Here is an 18,277-nt window from a genome sequence, read left to right as displayed (position 1 = left end):
GTTCAATGCCTTTGACATTGACTACAGAGGAAGAAGCGACGTTGAAGACAGCGACTTCGATACCAGTGCAGAGATCGACCGCTTCTTTGAACATGGCTCGGTTCAGCGGGTGAAGATCGTCTAGAATCCTATAAGGTACCTTGCCTTAAGATAAGACACAGGTACATGATACCTGCCATGGCTCGCTTAGCCTTTGCCCAGGATTCGCCCAGGATTCGCCTAGCATAACACGTTGCGTCGGACGTACTTTCAGCCTCCGGCGGCTGCTCCACCCCCGCACCTTCCTCCCAGGTCTTTACCTCAGCTTTGGACGCCATAGGGCAGCTCAGGGCACCTTCCTGGATCAGGGAAAAAACAATGTTGAGAAATAGTGCCTTCCTTGTCTTGTTGCACATCGAAACTTTCTCTCTGCTCCTCCAGACTTTCTCTTCTTCAACTCGTGTCATTGAAACAACGACAACAATAAAAAAAACAGAAAGGATGCCTCATCTTTGAATCGCACACACCAAAGCCCGCTGTACTCGCCGATACTCGTTGTTTCGAACCCCGTTTCTGCTGGTGTTGAGCCTCAGCGCGCATGAATCTCCATCGCTCTTTCCTACTCCAGTCCCTCCTTCTTCTTTTGTGGACGTTCGCCAATGCTAACGACGTAGGAAAACAGAAAGATAACAGCGACGATGAAGGCGCATGGGAGCTCAACCATGGGTCTTACCCCTACAGGTCTTTCCACTCGTCTAATTTGGTAGCGCCAGCACTAAGAAAGGCCATGGATTCTCCACAATGCCACGATGAACACCACGTCTTCCTGGCTCCTCGAGGGTTCCAAGTGTCGCACCCTTCGGTAACGATATTAGACAACAAGGGCGAGCTCGTGTGGGAGCGCTATGTCGCTGGGCAGGCATACAATTTCAGAGCACAGGAATACCAGGGAGAGGCTGTATTGACCTTCTGGGTCGGCAACGACCTGGTCGAAGGGCACGGAGAGGGCGACTTTTATGTGTTGAATAACAGATACGAGGAGATTGCAAAGATATCCACCGTGGGCGGCTTGAGACCCGATCTCCACGAGTTCACAATCACGCCAGACGGCACGGCTCTGATGACAATCTACCAGGTCTTTGCAGTGCGTGAACCGGGCATCTTCAGACTCAAAGACACGGTCTACATCTGGGACTGTCTTGTTCTAGAAGTCAACCTGACCACGAGAGAACCCTTGTTTCAGTGGCGCGCTTCTGAACATCATTCTCTCAACGAGTCATTTCATCCAGTCGGCGCCACCGGTTTCTCGCCTGAACACCCTTGGGATTGGTATCACGTCAACAGCATTGAAAAGGACGAGCTCGGCAACTTCCTTATCTCGGCACGATTTACTTCAACAATCACATACGTCAATGGCACCACTGGACACATCATCTGGGTCTTGGGAGGTAAACAAAACACTTTCAAGGACCTGAGCAATGGACAGGCGACCAATTCTGCCTACCAGCATCTTGCTAGGTCTCACCCCCTCACAGACTTCCCCACTCTTCTGGCAGATCAGATAAAAGTCCACGGCGAGGACAACCACAAAGACGGCATAACCAAGCAGCTTGTTACTTTCTTTGATAACGGCGGCGATGATCCTGACAAGACAGACAGACCCTCTCGAGGTGCGCTTATTGAATTGACATATCCCACCAATCCTGGATCGCCGGATTCCTCCTCTCTCCCCTTCACAGCAAGGCTGGTCAAGTCGTACATCCACCCAGATCGTATCTTTGCTCTGAGCCAAGGCAGCATGCAGCTCATTCCAACCACGAACAATTCCGACCCAAAGGTTCTGCTTGGCTTTGGCTATGTCGGTGTATGGACAGAGTTCTCGGCCGACGGTGAGGTACTGTGCGATAACCGCTTCTCCACACAGGCTTCCTGGGGGCATGGCCATGTCCAATCTTACCAGGCTCTCAAGGCTCCTTGGCTGGGGAACCCTACCTGGTCTCCAAAAGTAACGCTCGACTCTGGGGCCAATCCATCTCTGTTTGTCAGCTGGAATGGCGCCACCGAAGTCAAATCTTGGAAGGTACAAAAGTCTACACAGGTCGGCGACATGGCCGAAGAGGATTGGACCGACATTGCCACTTCGATCAAAGAATCCTTCGAGACAGAGATTCGATACGAAGCCGGTGATGCTTCTTTTCTTCGTGTAGTGGCACTTGATAAAAGTGGCAATATCCTTGGCACAAGTGCGAACATCTATCTCGGTTGGAAAATGGTAAGTTGATACTAAACATCTGTGTTTCGTGTATAAATATGACTAATCCCAAGTAAGGCTTTCAAGCAGGCCATGACCCGCCTCGGAAGTATCGCAAGAAGCCCCCTGAAAATCATCCTGATCTCGTCGTGTCTGCTCATTCTGGTCATCCTTTACAAGCGCCTTCGCCAAGTCAAATCCGGCCGGAGATGGACGCTGCCTGGCTACAAGCAACTTCAGCAAGAGGACCCTGCATCGAAATATGTATGATGGTGATCAGAAAGTGACCGTCTGCTCTTTCTTTACAGACGCTTCACTCGGGCTTCGGGAACAAGTCCGAGTACCGCGCGAGCACTTCCTTGTAGCCCTGTGGCCTCTTACCAGTAAGCTTTTCAACAGCATTAGTTGTCTGCAACATGAAACCCCTCGCCAGCATCTCGCCACAGCATAGTAGGTCGTTCATGCACAACTTCATCGGCAGCTTCGAAAAGTCGGCCAGACCATCGTACGGTAGACTGTGCTCGGCCCACCACTTTTCCAGCTCAACATCGGGGACGTCGACGAACTCGGCCTTGTAACCTGTCTGGTTGCACATCCACTCGAAAACTTCCTTGTCTGTCACCGCCTCGGGGCCCGTAACTTCGTATACCGTGTTTGGCTCTCCTTTGCCTAGCAACAGCGAACCCAGAACTCGGCCACAATCTTCACGCGAAACGTATGCGCCAGGCACCATATGGCTGTTGCTCAACCACCTGTTGCCACAAAACTTCCAAGAAGGCGCAAAGAGAGCAGCGATATTGTCGACATACAAGTAATTGCGTTGGAGGTTCCATTGTAGACCGGATGATTTGACCAACTTTTCGATGAAGGCGTGGTCCCGCGGTAGGAAAGGCACCTCTTCTTCCTTGTCTGTGGTCTCGCCGAGTCCAGCACCAACGAAGCTGGTGTAACATATTCTCTTTACACCGACTGCTTTGGCGGCCTTGATGACGTTGGCCGCTTGTCGACGGCGACCCTCGCCGAAAAGCCAGGTCGAGATGAATGAAACAGCTTCAGCTCCTTGGAAAGCCCGCTCGAGCGTGTCGGGGGAGTCGTAGTCAGCCACGTGAATTTCTGCACCTTGGCTCTCCCAGGACTTGAGCAGTCCCGCTGGGACAGCTGATCTCTTGTATGTTGTAATGACGACCTTCTGGTCTGGCACTGCCGTCTGCAACGCCCATGTCGCTGCGACACGACCAAGATTGCCATCTGCGCCAGTGAGGACGTATTTAGGCATGTTGATATTGAACGCTTTTGGTATAATTTTTTAAGACAGTGTGTCTGTGAAATCGACGAACAGGGCCTGCGGACACGGGGAGTCGGCTATATATATAGGCCTACGGGAGAATCGCAGAAGTATCTCCTGACGAAGGACATGATCAATCCACTCCCGACATGGCGTGAAGACAAAACGGTTGTGATCGCTGATGGAGACCAAGGGCTAAGAAACTACAAAATATCATACGTTCGAATCCTTCGACATCTCCTGACTGGCGAAGCTTGTTCGGCCCTGCAGATCTCGTCTCGTTGGGCGAGCTCATGTTATGCACTGTGACCCATCATCGTAGACCTTGAATTTCTTTCTACTTCCTGAGGTACCTTACAGGATGTACGATCAACATGATGTCAGATTTGATTCGGAATCGATGAATATATCTGACTGTAGTCGCGCAAGAGCAAGAGGGCAGGGTACACAAGGTAACAGAAGGATCCTTGAAGGATTCCCGAGACGACAGGAGACGAGATGATCACTCAGGGCAAAGTCAGGGTAAGCGGGTGTATTCGCTTGAACAACCGAGTCGTTCTTTCAAATGCGCTTCGACTACCTGACTTGGCTAAGGCTTGGCATTCAAGCGAAGTCTGCAGGTGCTTCAGGTAAGATGATGCAGTGAGTTGGCTGCTTTGGCGTACCTTACATATAATCTTGTCTCGCTGTCTGTTTGATCTCTACCTGGATGATACAGTACGTCGCCTTTACTATGAAGGGCAAGATTAGTACTGTAGGTACCTTCGTTGACTGACGATCAGAACTTCTACAAGAACCTTGGAAGGACACATTTCGCATCAACACTAGTCCAGAAACAATGCTAGAATGTAGTGAACGCACCATGTTGCTTCATAATGCAAGAATCTCCTACACAGGAGCAGAATTCATTAGAGAGCATTGGGGCATCAGGTGTCGTGCTGCGGAAGTAATCTTTCCTTCCGAGTGCTGTACGAAGAGAGAGAGAGAACAAGACATTTGTCATGACTACCTCCGTCTTTTACACACAATCTACAGACTTCACACTCCTGATATGACCCACATCGACAACTCATGTCTTAGTCGCACGTCCAACGAACTCTGCTCTACGTCTCTTGATTCATTTACATTACCGACGCTCTGCATCTATCTACCGAGAGGTTAGGCGACCTTAACCTCCTTCCACTTTTGACGATATGAATGTACATTCAGTCCTCGCCCCCAACAGGGCTTCACCCAACAGGACGATCCTTCTATTCGCCTCCCAAGAGAAACAGAGTTATTTAGTCTCTTATCCACGTTTCACTGCTCGCAACAAGCAGCCTGTTCGACTCCACCAGACTAAAAGAACACGCGGACGGACGGCTCGGGAAGAAGATGCTACGGTCCGGAGCTTGTAGATGAGTCTGGAAGATTGAATGGGAAACTACTCCGAGCACTGACGCTGGCTACTTTACCTTTCTTACCCTACTATAGTGTCCTTCCCATAGCTTCACGCACGGGGATCGTACGGGGGAGAAAGCCTGTGCTCTGTTCGTGGATTGGATATTGATTGATTAGGCCGCAAACGCGTTTGCTTTACAAACAAGATATTGGTAAACAGCGGCCCGGTCTGGTCACTCTGAGGTCCATATAGCATTCGAGCTCTACCGAGGTTTCTATGTATTATGCGAGATGAAGGTATACCGTTGCACGGCTAGCGTTGAGTCGATATGCTTGCTCACGGACTAGCAATCTATCCAACTACTCCAGGCAACACTATACTCTGGCCGTGAGTTTCCTCGACTGCGAAAGGCGCAACAGGGTGAAGAACCCCGCTCCGATAAAGATGATGATTGCCGAGAAAACTTGCATCCATCTATACGGGTGCGAGTTGTTCTCGATGAGTGCGCTACCGATCGGGTTACCTGTCAAGCAGGCAAAAGCGGACACAAAGTAGACAATACCGGTTCTGACTCCAATCTCTCGGATGTCTGATACCTGGGCGATGATGGCTGGCAATAGAGATATAAAGGATCCCGATCCGAAGCCGTATAAGGTGCTGAAGGCGATAGTCGTGCCCTCCGTTTGTATCAACCATAGAGCGAGGACGAAAACGGTGACCAGGACAAGATTGATGATGATGGTGTTGATCCGTCCAAATCTGTCGGCGACGAGTCCGCAACCGACTCGACCAAAAATACTGTGATCAAACGAAATCAGTTCAATAGTATTCGTGGGGTGTTCTTTTGAGAGAAACTTACCTTGCAGCGTTCAAAACTACAAGTTGGTAGTTGGAAAGATTCACCGACATCCCAATCGACTGTGCATACAGCACAATGAAGTTATTTGGTATGAAAATTCCCCAGAAAGCGAAGAACCCAGCAGCGGTGAGAAACAAGAACGGCACTTCTTTCAGAGGGCGAATGAAGTCCATGATGATCAATGGTTTGGGCTTGTGATCCAACCGCGATTTTGTGAAGACGCAGGCGAAAGATAATAAGGCGAGGAAAGTAAAGGCAATGATGCGAATTGTCCATCCGAAACTCACGCCAGCATCGATGATGTTGTTGAACATGATCCTGCCAGAGTCAGTCAGAGTCAGCTATTTGTCAGGTAGAGAGATTGATGTTTGATGGCAAAGAGTCTTCGAGGGACGAGGACCACACTTACGGCACAATGACACCTCCCAGCGAAGAGGCACTTGCAACAATGCCAATGGCCAAGGCTCTCTTCTTCTGGAAATACGTGCTCACTGCATTCATTCCAGCATAGAACAAAGCACAGGACCCGATCCCCGAAAAAATACTCTGTGAAAGAAAGATCTGGTAGTACTTGTCACTGAGGCTAAGAAACATCAGGCCGAGAACATCGACAATGGTGCCGAAGACTATGATCCAACGAGGACCGTAGCTGTCGAAGAGTTTGCCAAAGACTGGTGCCAGAACGAGCAACATGAATAAATTTGCAGATGGAATCCATGACACTGTCGAGGATGAATACTCTGAAAGTTGGTTCTGCGAGTAGTAAGTCTGGAAAACACCGACGGAGCTGGTCCAACCAAATGAAGCGAAATTGCAGCACCAGGCTCCCCCGACAGTCAACCACGCCTCACGCCCGCCGTCAGGGTAAGCGTTGTGAATGAGCTTGTGCTCTTCTTCGACTGGAGAAACGTCGCCGACCATCTCGGCCGTAGGGATCGTACCCTCCAGCCCTTTCTCATGGTCGTTCAACATGACGGGCGGTTGGTGAGACGAAGGTTATCGAGATCTGTGTCCCTGGATGAGCAGACAATAAAACAAAAACTCGTGAAACACAATCAGTCGTGATTGTAACCAAGTTCTGAGAGAGCCGTTCGTGTGAAGTTGTATATAACAAACTTAGACTTCGAGACCACGGATCTCGGTGCGAGCAATAGCGGTCCGGGTTTGTAAGCTGAGTGGTGCTGTACATGAACAACTCGACTATCTCTCAACGCTGCTAACACAAGGCGGAGTAGCGGGACTCCCCTGCATCTCGCGAAACAATTTCCTATCTCTACCGTATATAGACGCTGCGTAGATCATGTTGCATGTGCAGACCCGCATCTCCTCTCAGCTTTTGCGAGATAGTGCTTGCGGAGGAGGATATTGCGGAGAATGCTGATGTGGGTTACGGATGGGAGCAGCGAGATGGAATGGCTGGGAGGATCGGGGGGGGGCTCGAGCCCACCCTTGGTGCTTCCTAAATTCTTATTAGAGATGCCGCGCTATCTATCCGACCCACATGTGGCTTGTCCGGATGAGGAGGCGGAGGCTTGTGTGCGTACCGGGCCGCCAATTGGACCCTGGTTTACTAAGGTACCCTTCAATTACCTTACCTTAATTACTTACCTTACCTTAGTTTGAATCTGCACTCCTGGGGAAGGACTCGTACACTAATACGCGATCAAGGTTGGAAACGACTGCAGTAGCCCAATTGCAATGCAGATAAGGTGAGGTAAGACAGGATCACGATGTGACCAATCAGCAACAACTTTTAATATATTTGATAATCCACCGCACGTGCTGCGTTGATCATTTTTACGATGTGACATGGAAGATTCAGTGACAGCTCACGACTACCTACCGTACCGCACATCGTGTCCCGTTGTTCGCGTAGAACATTCCTGGCCCACATGTCTCTCGATTGCAGAGCTCACGGCTCGCTTCACTATTGCAAGAAGAAGTATGTGTGATTGTTCTCTATGGAGATCTCTACCCTATCCGTCCAAACACAATCTTATCCCAGCGCGACCCGGGGCAGCCAACGCGACGATTCAAGGGTGTCTGAAGAGGTGCGTCTGTCCCCTCCGTCCCTTTGACCTGATGACAGATGGATATTTCCCATAGCCAAATTCAATGTACGTAAGACTCAAAGCCCAGTAGAGCATCGAGATAGTGAGCCCGGCTAAGCAGATGGCCAGTAAGCCAGCGCTAGATGTTCTAGCACTGTCCAAATAGATCGTCGCTGTTTCAGGATTGATGCGCAATCCTCCAATCCACTCGGGTAGTTGAGCGAGGAACACAGTCACCTTCGTCGCAAACAGAGATAGATATTCCGTCTTACGGAGGATGACTGCAGCCGCGGCCGATGTGACGCCAATGAGGACTGCTGCGGGTGGTATCTCCTTCTTCGCCTTTACCGTTGAGGTCTCCTTCTCGTGTTCCAGCTCAGCCCTCTGGTTCTTAGCTTCGGTCGATTTGCTTGCCTTCGGCGAAACTCGATCGTCTTTCAACTTCGCGACCAGATACTGCTTCAGGATCGTGCGTGCTTCATCGGAGTGTGCAGCTTCCTCAAACTCCTCTGTAGCATCCTTGCCACCAACTTCAAGCAGGATGTCTTTGCCTCCCGGATGATCTTCCAGAAAGTCGGTGATATTGTAGACTGCGAACGAATATCATTATAATCACTCGTTACCAATGCCTGTTACTGCTCCGGTACGTACCTTTGCTCTCAATCGCGATCAATACTGAGATCTCGGTGTTGCGGGATGCGACTTCTGCCAATGTGTATTGCTCCATCTTATCTGTGTCCTGTTCAGTGTCTTGGGCGTCGGTCGAGTTTGCAAACAATGAAAAAAAGATTGAGTGTTCATTTGATCCAGCGACGACGCTGTTTATATCCCGATCGCCCTTGAACACGACTGATCAAGCAATTTATCAGGATCTTACTGTCTCCACGCATGCAATGTTCATCTATCATTAATAGCATGTTTAGCCGGAAGGATCCGGCCGTCTGTGGAGACAATATCAGTCCTTGATGCCTAGACCTCGCATAAGCCTCAAGACGAACTCTCGTCTGACATGATACGCGTCCTGGACAGCGAAGTGACCTCTCCATCTGCAGCGGATAGAGCAGTCGGCACTTGCTCATCTCATCTAGAGGGCCTACCGATATGGATCATCCGTGGACGAGAAAGGCGAACCTGCATGTGTTGGGACGATGGAGTGAACCTTCTCACGCAGCATACAATACGACATTGATGTGTTGAGACTCGGACGAGTGCCCGCTCGTGTATGCGAGGCTCCTAGCAATAGTCCCGTTAGAACACCGGTCACGCTCGAAGGTCAGCCCAATCCTTGGCCATGCATACTAAGCTTGATATACAGTAATTCACTAAAACAATGTCGTGTGAGGTCTATGATGCCTATCAAGGACGAGACTGTCAGATGATAAGTGAACATGGTCGGGTCTTCTTCACGGCAATGAAGAGGTGCTGGCGTTGAAGCGAACCTGTGTTATATAACGACATCCATTGTCCCCACCAAGAATACGTGTCAACAACTACCTGACCTGGAATTCTTCTCTCCCTCTCCTGCACATCCTACTCTTATGATGATGCCCATTAACTTTTGTGTCTCTGGCGAGAACGGTGGTACTGTCAAGTCCATCCAAGTCGATGCCGGCACAAACCTCATCAAACTCCAGAAGTTGCTTGGTAAACACTTTGGTATTGTTGAGCCTCAAAGTATGTTCCAGATATCCTACATCATGCGGGTGATATTAGCTAACGTTATACCTTGAAGGTATCTTATGCGAAGCAAATGGCAAGCAACTTGATGGAGTCGCAGATATCCTTGAGGCAACTGGTCCCGTGACTGTGACCATCAATGGCCAGGATGTACGAGATCCTCCTGGACCACAAGGTCTTCCACTCCTGGGCAGCCACTGCGGGGTCTATCCAGACCACATCGGTAACCACCAGCGACTCTTCGACCAGTATGGACCTGTCATCAAGACTACAGTGATGGGCCGTACCGTCTATCACACCAACGACCCGGTCATATCCAGCCATGTCTTCGCCGAGACAGATTTCTTCACCAAAGACATTAACAAAGCTCACCCGCTATATGGTGTGAAAAGCCCTCACGCCGGTGTGTTCTTGACAAACACAGACACCGACACATGGAGGAAGGCGCACAAGTTCTTCGTGCCCGCTTTCAGCCCCAAAGCCATCAACCACTATACTCCAAGGATGCAGGCCACAGTCGAACAGTCATTTACCATCTTTGATGAGCTAGACAGACAAGGAAGCGCATGGAACGCGTACAATTACATGCTGAAGCTGTCTTCACAGCTGGTGGGCCAGCTCTGGCTAGAGGAAGACTTCAAGCATTTCGAGAACATCGATTCACCGATCCATCCAATCCCTCTCAATATCGTCAAATTGCTGGGACTGAATAAGAAAGTAACGACCTGGGGAGACTGGTATCAGTGGTTGCCCTTCGGTGATCCGAAGCGTCTACGTGATACCTTCCACCTTGTTGGTACTCTGGTTGGTGGAGTCATGAAGAGGGCGCCGCGCGGTGAGGGAGATGTACCCTTACAAGAGGCAGCAATGAAGACTCGCAACCTGACAGGTATACACCAAGATCTCTTTGCACCTATTGATGTCGTAATGCTGACCTTTGTGATAGACTACCTGCTGCGCGCCACCGATATGAAGGGAGAGAAGATGGAACCCGAGGGTCGACAGCCAGCTCTCGTTGTAGCGCTCACCGCCGGCTTCGTCACCACTAGCTCTCTCCTGTCCTGGCTCATTTACGGGCTAGTAGCTTACGAAGGCACGCAGCAGAGGATATACCAAGAACTCATCGACAACGGCATGGACGAAAACACTGTGATGACTCCAGAGTTCATTGGGCGTCTCACGTATCTGGACAAATATGTGAAAGAAACCCAGCGCCGACATACGACTTCCTTCCAGCCGGCCAGAACAGCTCGTACCGACATCATCCTCCCTGGAGGCTACAAGATACCAAAGGGTGGTGTCGTTATTCCCGCCTTGCACCACATCCACAACAACCCAGCGCTTTGGGATAATCCAACTCAATTCGACCCAGATAGGTGGGACACCGAGCGCGTCAAGACCAGGCATCGGGCTACTTACATGCCGTTCGCCATGGGTCCCAGAATGTGTGTCGCCACCAACTTCGTCGCAAGAGAAGTAAAACTCTTCATGGCCAAGCTGGTGTTCCGATACGACTTCGTCAGAGAAGGTAACGATCCCATCGAGTACGATTCAATGTTCCAGACAGTGAAGCCAAGCAATCTGTATGTGAATGCAAGGAAGAGAGACACGGCCTCATCGTAATCAAATTGCTTTTATCAACATTACATAGCACATGACATACCCTAGACAGCGAGCATAACAGTATCTTTTTTCCTTGTACATGATTTTTCCATGCTGTGATTAAAGTGAAGTTCTCCTTACCGCTTGCACTAAAAACGAACTAACCTGTGCGCAGCGGGACCCTGATCTGCAAGGAACGGGCCTGGTTGCAGCTTTGTGTACTGTACAAGAGGTAAAGTATCCTGTACATTAAATTAAGGCAAGTCAATCAGCTGCACGCTGGAGAGAATCCTGACCAGCACAAGATGCATGACATACAACAGGACTCGATGTCATTATATCCAACGGTAGCCGCACTGCGTGTTTGGGTCGTATGGTACATTATATTATGCCTTTTCTATGATAGAATTAGGTTAATGTGCTGGGCAAGTAGTCCCGTAACTCTATCTTCCCTTAGACCCTGCCCAGAGGACCAAGCCTCGTCTCGAGCACGTTGGCGCTTCCTCGGACTACACTCAGAAATCTAAGGTACAAAATACAGTAGAGGCATCGCATCGTTTTCGACCACTCTCGAGTCAGGATGAGGCCAGACTCTGATGCCTCAGTCTATGTCTCTACACGATTGCTGTATATACGTATCCGTGGCTTTGGATTGTTCCATCATGTATTCATTGATCTCAGGTATTTCGGCCCTACTGTGTCGAGTGATGAAGGCGTCCTTCGAGGTCAGCGCGTGGAATTGATCATATCCCAAGTCTCCGAATGTGCCGGATTTCTTCTCCGTACTTAATAGTATCTGAGCATTCTATGCGAAGGAACCGCTCACAGCATATGCAATTCGAGATCAGAGAAGGAGTCCGATCCGTCCTTCTTCCAGCTCGTCATGTACAACGCGACTACGTATTTTCGGTTGACCATTCATGGAGCTGGTCCCCACTGAATCATGTCGACTAAGTGGCCCTGCGATCCTTGGAAGAAGCACCGTTCCGGATGTCTGACACACAGATATTTTCCAGGGCTACGCCCTCTCAGTCGACGATCAAAATGGTCGTCGGTCGATGCGTACATTCCATCAATCGACATCGCAGAGTACAGGTATAGACTGCTACTTATACAACTCCACAGCCTTGTCGTACCCTACATTTCCTTGATGTAAAATTAAATCAAGGCATCGGCTACATTAAGTCGTGCGACTCGATCCGGCTATATACCATAATTAGGTTCTCCGCATGCCAGACCTACCCCAGACGTCAGCAGGGGCTCGACTGTCAACGGCTCCACGTTCACAGTCTGTCACACGGCAAGCATTGCCGCATGTACGGTACTCCGCCTTTGCCCTGGGGAACATCCAGGCTTTGGACTCGATAGCACATGATATCCTCCTGTCAATGCTAAGCGCTGAGGCATTGAGTTGGTGATCTTCCTGCAAAGACCTAACCGAAGGTGGGGATGTGACTGTAAGTGCAGGTGCAGATCTATATGCGCGGAGGATTTTCTGGTCCCGCAAAGAATCATCGAATCCGGCTGGCGCGGGTACAGACAATTTACAGTCATCAGCGTGGAGACCCGCGACGATCATTACTTCGACTTCATCAATGCGGTCAGGATACTGTACAGCCGCGATTGCATGAACTTGACTCTGTTCGGCCTTTCCAGTAAGGTCGCATGAATCAGGTAGGGGAATAGTGGAGCGCGTGCCGCGACTGTGGAGGCCATGGAGAACCCATTCACCTTTGCACGCATATTGACCTCCTTCAGCAGTGAGTGCGAGAACAATTTGAATGATTTCCAGAGCAGCTACGTGGTATACTACAAAATCGACTAATCAGACATCTGAAATTCGTTGCGACCATAGGCTTGTCATTTCTTCAAGTCTTTCATTATAATCCTTCCTTGAACCATATCGTTCGCCGCTCAGTTGTGCGACGACTTGTCCATTGACATATCCTCCAATGATATCACTCCTCCCTTCTCGGCAGAATACTCAGTAGTGCCGTGGACTCGGGCTTCCATCTCATCCCTGTGGCCCTTCTTGGCGAAGAGCAGGTCAATCTCCTCGAGACTGAGACCCTTGGTCTCTTTGACGCAGAAATAGACGAAAGGGATGGTGAGGCAGTTGAAGACGACGAAAAGAAGGTAGAATTTCCAGCCAGCCGCGGAGATGCCCATGGGTCCAAACTTGACCACAATGAAGGTGACGATCCACTGTGTGAACACTCCCATTGCGGTACCAACGTGACGCACACTGAGCGGAGCAATCTCGGGGACGTAAACCCATGGGAGACCGCACCATGTAGCTCCGAAACAGAACTCGAATAAGAAGATGCTCACGACAGCGAGTTGGAGCGAACTGTCGGTATCGACAGCAAGTCCAACCACGAAGAGGATCATGAAAAGCGAGCAGGTTATTGCTCCCCACAACATCATCGTGCGACGTCCAAACCTCTCAACGGTATAGATCAGAGTGAGTGTGCCACCGAAGAAGAGAAGCGTTACACCGCCAGATGTAACAGCGGCGGTATCTTGAGTCATGCCGAGCGAGTTGATGAAGAGGTAGGTCGCGTACTACGGGCATATTGTTAGCTAAAGAGGCCTGGCTCGGGATAGGCAAGAATTACTTGCGTAGGAGACGATGTTGTTGCCGTCCATCTGCTGGAAGAATTGTACGAGAACACATAACCATAGACGCCACGTTACACTGACGGACGACTCGTCACGGAAAAGATGTTTCAGGCTGAAGGCGAACTCTCTCTCGGCCTCAAGAGCTGCGACGACTTCCTTGCGGTGTTGTGCGACTTCCTCGCCATCGAGCGGGAGGCCATAGAGACGACTGATGACGTTGTCGGCATCCTCGGTGTATCCCATAGAGTATAGATAACGAGGAGACTCTGGGAGGAAGAAAATCGACATCCAGGTGAGGAGGATGAAGACACACTGGAATGCAATGGGAATACGCCAGGCCTTGGTGTCCAGAGGGAAGGCCCTGATCATGCCGAAATCGAACCAGTATGCAAGTGTCACTCCAAAGATAACGATTGAGAGTTGGATGGCGACCATTGCACCGCGCGTAGAGGCTCTGGCAGTCTCAGCGACCCAGATGGGAATCATGGTCGTAGTGAGACCCATGCCAATACCTCCAACCACACGACCCGCAATCAGGTACGCGGTCCCTTGTGCGGCTGCTTGTAGAGCAGCTCCGACAACGAGAAGGGCACCACCTAAGACGATGAACACACGCCGACCGAGCTTCTGACCAAAGACACCCATGATGATGCAGCCTGTAAGACAACCGATATCGTAGATTGCAACGATTGTGCCTTGGAGATTCGAGTCGTGCTGATCGATACCATTGACACTGAGAAATGTAGGCAGAGAAATAAGACCGCCAATGACTCCTTGATCATAACCTACATGGTTCTGCCGTCAGACCTGCTCCTGGTGGAAACTGATGAATTGGGCAAGAGATACTCACCGAAAAGTGTGAAGGCCATGGCCGCGCATACTGTGATAGCTGTCTGCAGCCACTTGCCTCGCATGTTGGTGGCATAGCCTCTGTTGAAAGAACTCTTGTCAAACATTGCGAAAGATGTGAAATCCGACTGTGATCGGTCTACCCAGAAATCGTGCGTTCGAAGGTGAGATTCTTGAGGTGTGATAAGGGGAGTTCAACAGGAGTCTTATATGTCGTTCTTCTCTGCGTTTCTTGGTACATAAACCCGGGGGCCCCACAATCTGGATCGGATAGCAACCTATTTTGTGACTCTTAGGTCCCCGATCTGCGCAAGGGCGTCTGGGGTCAACGTTGATTCGGCTTCTTGAGGAAATCGGTTACTTCGAAACGTGCAGCCTGGTTTTGATGCTGTATTCATCTTGACTCAAGACTGGTTCCGACTCCGTATGCGAAAACGATATACCCATCTACACCCATACTACCCCTCAAATCCTCACTCGAACCACCCCTCATTTGTGAGGTTTAGCTGCTGTACGATTGGTACGTAGGATTGTTGTTTCGCCTCTAAGCATTCTCTAGATTCATCCAGTGTTTTCAACTTCCTTCGACAGTGCTGTCAAGGGCATGGCCTAGAACTTCCATTTGATTCAATAGGCAGAGCAGCTGGAGAACTTGACCCCGCAACTCGCTATCGCCTATGTGCTCAACGGATCTGTCGAATCTGTACCAGTCCCTTGAGGTAGACACTTGCCACTCCAATCCACGTACATATCGATTCTTTCGCATTTTGATCACCTCGATGTCCGGTATGACCTGGACTTCGCCGTCCTGCTGGTCGCAAGTGTCCTCGGCAACTTCCCAGTGCCTGTCACATGGTGATGCTTGTGACGTAACGGCCCTTTCCGTGAGTAAGGTACGTGCCTTGAGGTACTCCATTGCCCAATCGGCGTCTTCCTTTACGCGAGATCAGGATACAATATTTTTGTCAGGCAATGGGGATGTGGGAGAATCGCTTTCTTGCTGGCTGGTCTAGGCCGAGAGCAGGTAAAGTATCTAAAGGACTGTTCAAAGGTAAGGTACAATTAGGTACAGTAAGGTAAGGTGAGATACACGTGGCACTTACCTACCCTTACCTGAAGTCTCCAGACTGATGGTAAGATATGAGAGTTTGCCCTACCCCGGATTCTGCTTATCTGGCTGGGCAGACGTAGCACGTAGCATAAAGAAGATCGTAACGACTTTCTCAGAGCATTTGTGACTCAGCGAAGGTGTCGCTATGCTGCTTACTCGCGTAGCCTCATGTGGCGCTGCTGTGGTCAAAGCTCTAGTGTCGGCCTGAAAACAATGCTGCGACAAATCTCCATCCGCGCACTTCAGCGGCTCATGACGTGTTGAGTATACGCTCATACGACAGCACTCCGCAATTCACGTCTGTATCAGATATGGCGTGTACGATAGCTTGAGGAGACATAGCTCGAAGCATGGAGTTGGCGAGGTGCGAATCACTGTTGGGGACCTCTCCCTGTTCCATTAACATACCAAAGGTAATATAAGAATACAAGACCCATTCAACGCGGAAGCAAGAACACATTACTGGGTATGCTTTTACTATCGTTCTCCTCGTCCGATAACGAGTCATGGCTACGTAGCAGCATCACGTGGGATGGTTTCAACCAGGGGCAAAGGCGTTTCTAGTAGAAGCAGCACTGCATTGGTGTGTCATACTGAACATGCTAATATACAAACTATCGCTTCCGCGATGTTGACAATCCAGTCTTAGTGGTATGTCGATTCGATCATATACCCTCTAGAACGAGCAATCCTCTAGCGGGCTTAGGCTATCGGGCAATTGTCAGCTGGCATATCTTTGTGACTTGATCAGATGGATCTCATACTGTAGACGAATTGACCGTCGTGGTTCTCGATTCTCTCGGCCAAGTTCACGTCGCGGGAGATGGGCTCGCCGGCCTCGTTGAACAGCTCAGCACGGAGGACGGGGACTTGACCGCCACCCTCGATGGCGAAGTGTGCGTTCTGAGCAGTCTGGGAGAAACCTTGGACATGGTCAACTCTTACTTGCTTCTTCGTTGCAGGAGAGACTCCACTCACCAGCGCTGTCCCATTGGAACATGCCGTTGATGTTTCCAATGTGGTTGTCAAGATCGATCTCGGATTCCCGCCATTCGCCGCTCTCGGTCTGGAGACGTGCTCTGAGGATGTGGTTGTCGGCGATGTGGATCTCCTGGGCAGAAAGGTGGAAAGACATGTTGGCTTTCTTTGCGGTTGTTTCAGATTGGGATACGTTAAGGTCGGAGTCTATGATCTGAAGAATTACAGTCAATGGCAGAGAAAGAGACCATCCTCGTACTCTCACACTCCTTTATACATGTCATGAAGGGATACATACGGTGTGACGTTAATAGCGGGGGTCTGAACAGTGCATATGGTAGGACTCTTGGCCTGTTGAGCAATGTCAGCCGCATAGACCATATAGTGGACCAGCCACGAAGACTTAAGGTGTCTATGCCTTACCGATATATCGGACTCCACAATGACAACGTGGAATGCCTGACCCGCGCTGCAAACTCGTAATATGGACGTTTCTGGATGTCCTTGGCAGTGGTGCGATATGACCTTCGAATGGATTCTCCCGCTGAGTTCTCCGAGAAATTACTCGTTCTGAGCAAGGCTATATTTCTCGAATCCAATAAACAGCAGAAATCGCATGCCATGGCCGGAAGTGTTAGCCGTGCTTGCCGTTTCATCCTGTGGAGTAGCATGCGAGCACAACTATTGGACCGTGGAAGTAAGAAATAGGATGATCTCGTATATATCCTGGCCAGGATGATCATGCGTTTATTTGCACGGATATTGCCAAGCAGAGCTGCTGGCATCATCTGCAGAATCTTGATGAGGTTCAGAACCGGTGTACTCTTGCTGTAAGATACGAAAACGGATCCGGAGAAACACAGGTGTAGTAGCTTTCGTGAAACTGTCGAGTGAATTATTGTTCATCGATCTGGCCGCCGTTGTCGTTCATGATATTGATCCAGTTTCTAAGAGCTGATCCATAGTAGGTATAGTACCGGCGGATGATAAGATTATATCTGCATATTTCCAAAAGCACCAATGGACCCTGGCAGAGCTGCATCCATACATCTCAACATCTGCTGATCATATGTCCGTGGTAGCAGCCCAGCGTGACAGCTTTGATCACATGTGGTCGCGACGATGCAATACATGTCCATTCCTGATAGGCTTACATGGTAGGCAACTGATACAACAATCTGTGCTGGAAGACCAGTACAGCAGCTGAGTCATGATGAACTCATTCATGCTACAGTATGATCCGGACTGACCGTCTCGGATATGGGCCGAATCATCACATGTAGATTCAATTGCAACACCACCCAGGGCACTCGTCACCGGTAAAGTATACAAGTGAGTCTAGCGAAGATATAGCAACACAGGTTGGTAATGGCACGTCGTGACACGATGGAGATTTGTTGTAGATACCAACCATTGAAAACTGGACCCGTAGGTTGCGGATCCGGGGTCGCTTCTGGTTCGGCAGATCTACAGGGGTTGTCACTATGGCAAACTAGCTTCAGGATCATCACTAACAACATCACCTTCGACAAAATAGTCAACATGTACGTATTGCATATGAGTATACGACGAAGCTGAAGACAACCAGTGTTCTGAGCATACGAGTTGAGCCTGTTCGAATATGCGGTTACG

The 18,277-nt window shown here is 49.9% G+C and overlaps 6 protein-coding genes across 8 annotated transcripts; 2 read left to right on the top strand and 4 right to left on the bottom strand.

The window, feature by feature from the left end:
• Positions 1 to 577: 577 nt before the first annotated feature.
• Positions 578 to 2,500, top strand: AAFC00_006095 (uncharacterized protein; the record flags this gene model as incomplete). 2 transcript variants are annotated; one of them, XM_069348653.1, is made up of 2 exons in its annotated part: positions 578 to 2,251; positions 2,309 to 2,500. In XM_069348653.1, the coding sequence occupies 2 exons, from the start codon at positions 578 to 580 to the stop codon at positions 2,498 to 2,500; spliced, it is 1,866 nt and encodes a 621-aa protein (XP_069198195.1). The 2 variants fall into 2 exon arrangements, with proteins under 2 accessions (XP_069198195.1, XP_069198194.1); XM_069345992.1 differs by having other exon boundaries at positions 767 to 2,251.
• Positions 2,501 to 5,270: 2,770 nt separating this feature from the next.
• Positions 5,271 to 6,727, bottom strand: AAFC00_006094 (uncharacterized protein; the record flags this gene model as incomplete). The annotated part of the gene is made up of 3 exons (XM_069345991.1): positions 5,271 to 5,694; positions 5,756 to 6,073; positions 6,165 to 6,727. The coding sequence occupies 3 exons, from the start codon at positions 6,725 to 6,727 to the stop codon at positions 5,271 to 5,273; spliced, it is 1,305 nt and encodes a 434-aa protein (XP_069198193.1).
• A 1,061-nt stretch (positions 6,728 to 7,788) lies between these two features.
• On the bottom strand, positions 7,789 to 8,533 carry AAFC00_006093 (uncharacterized protein; the record flags this gene model as incomplete). Its single annotated transcript, XM_069345990.1, has 2 exons — positions 7,789 to 8,396; positions 8,458 to 8,533. 2 exons carry the CDS (start codon positions 8,531 to 8,533, stop codon positions 7,789 to 7,791), a joined length of 684 nt encoding a protein of 227 aa, XP_069198192.1.
• An 811-nt stretch (positions 8,534 to 9,344) lies between these two features.
• Positions 9,345 to 11,106, top strand: AAFC00_006092 (uncharacterized protein; the record flags this gene model as incomplete). Of its 2 annotated transcripts, none has more annotated exons than XM_069345988.1 (3): positions 9,345 to 9,480; positions 9,539 to 10,372; positions 10,430 to 11,106. In XM_069345988.1, the coding sequence occupies 3 exons, from the start codon at positions 9,345 to 9,347 to the stop codon at positions 11,104 to 11,106; spliced, it is 1,647 nt and encodes a 548-aa protein (XP_069198190.1). The 2 variants fall into 2 exon arrangements, with proteins under 2 accessions (XP_069198190.1, XP_069198191.1); XM_069345989.1 differs by having other exon boundaries at positions 9,351 to 9,480.
• A 1,893-nt stretch (positions 11,107 to 12,999) lies between these two features.
• AAFC00_006091 (uncharacterized protein) lies at positions 13,000 to 14,663 on the bottom strand (the record flags this gene model as incomplete). The annotated part of the gene is made up of 3 exons (XM_069345987.1): positions 13,000 to 13,650; positions 13,708 to 14,492; positions 14,558 to 14,663. 3 exons carry the CDS (start codon positions 14,661 to 14,663, stop codon positions 13,000 to 13,002), a joined length of 1,542 nt encoding a protein of 513 aa, XP_069198189.1.
• A 1,706-nt stretch (positions 14,664 to 16,369) lies between these two features.
• On the bottom strand, positions 16,370 to 16,802 carry AAFC00_006090 (uncharacterized protein; the record flags this gene model as incomplete). The annotated part of the gene is made up of 3 exons (XM_069345986.1): positions 16,370 to 16,374; positions 16,432 to 16,590; positions 16,646 to 16,802. The coding sequence occupies 3 exons, from the start codon at positions 16,800 to 16,802 to the stop codon at positions 16,370 to 16,372; spliced, it is 321 nt and encodes a 106-aa protein (XP_069198188.1).
• Positions 16,803 to 18,277: the final 1,475 nt, after the last annotated feature.

This window comes from Neodothiora populina, assembly GCF_041146345.1.
Source record: "Neodothiora populina strain CPC 39397 chromosome Unknown canker_contig_6, whole genome shotgun sequence".
Lineage (NCBI taxonomy): Eukaryota > Fungi > Ascomycota > Dothideomycetes > Dothideales > Dothioraceae > Neodothiora > Neodothiora populina.
This window is presented reverse-complemented; position numbering and strand designations above follow the sequence as displayed.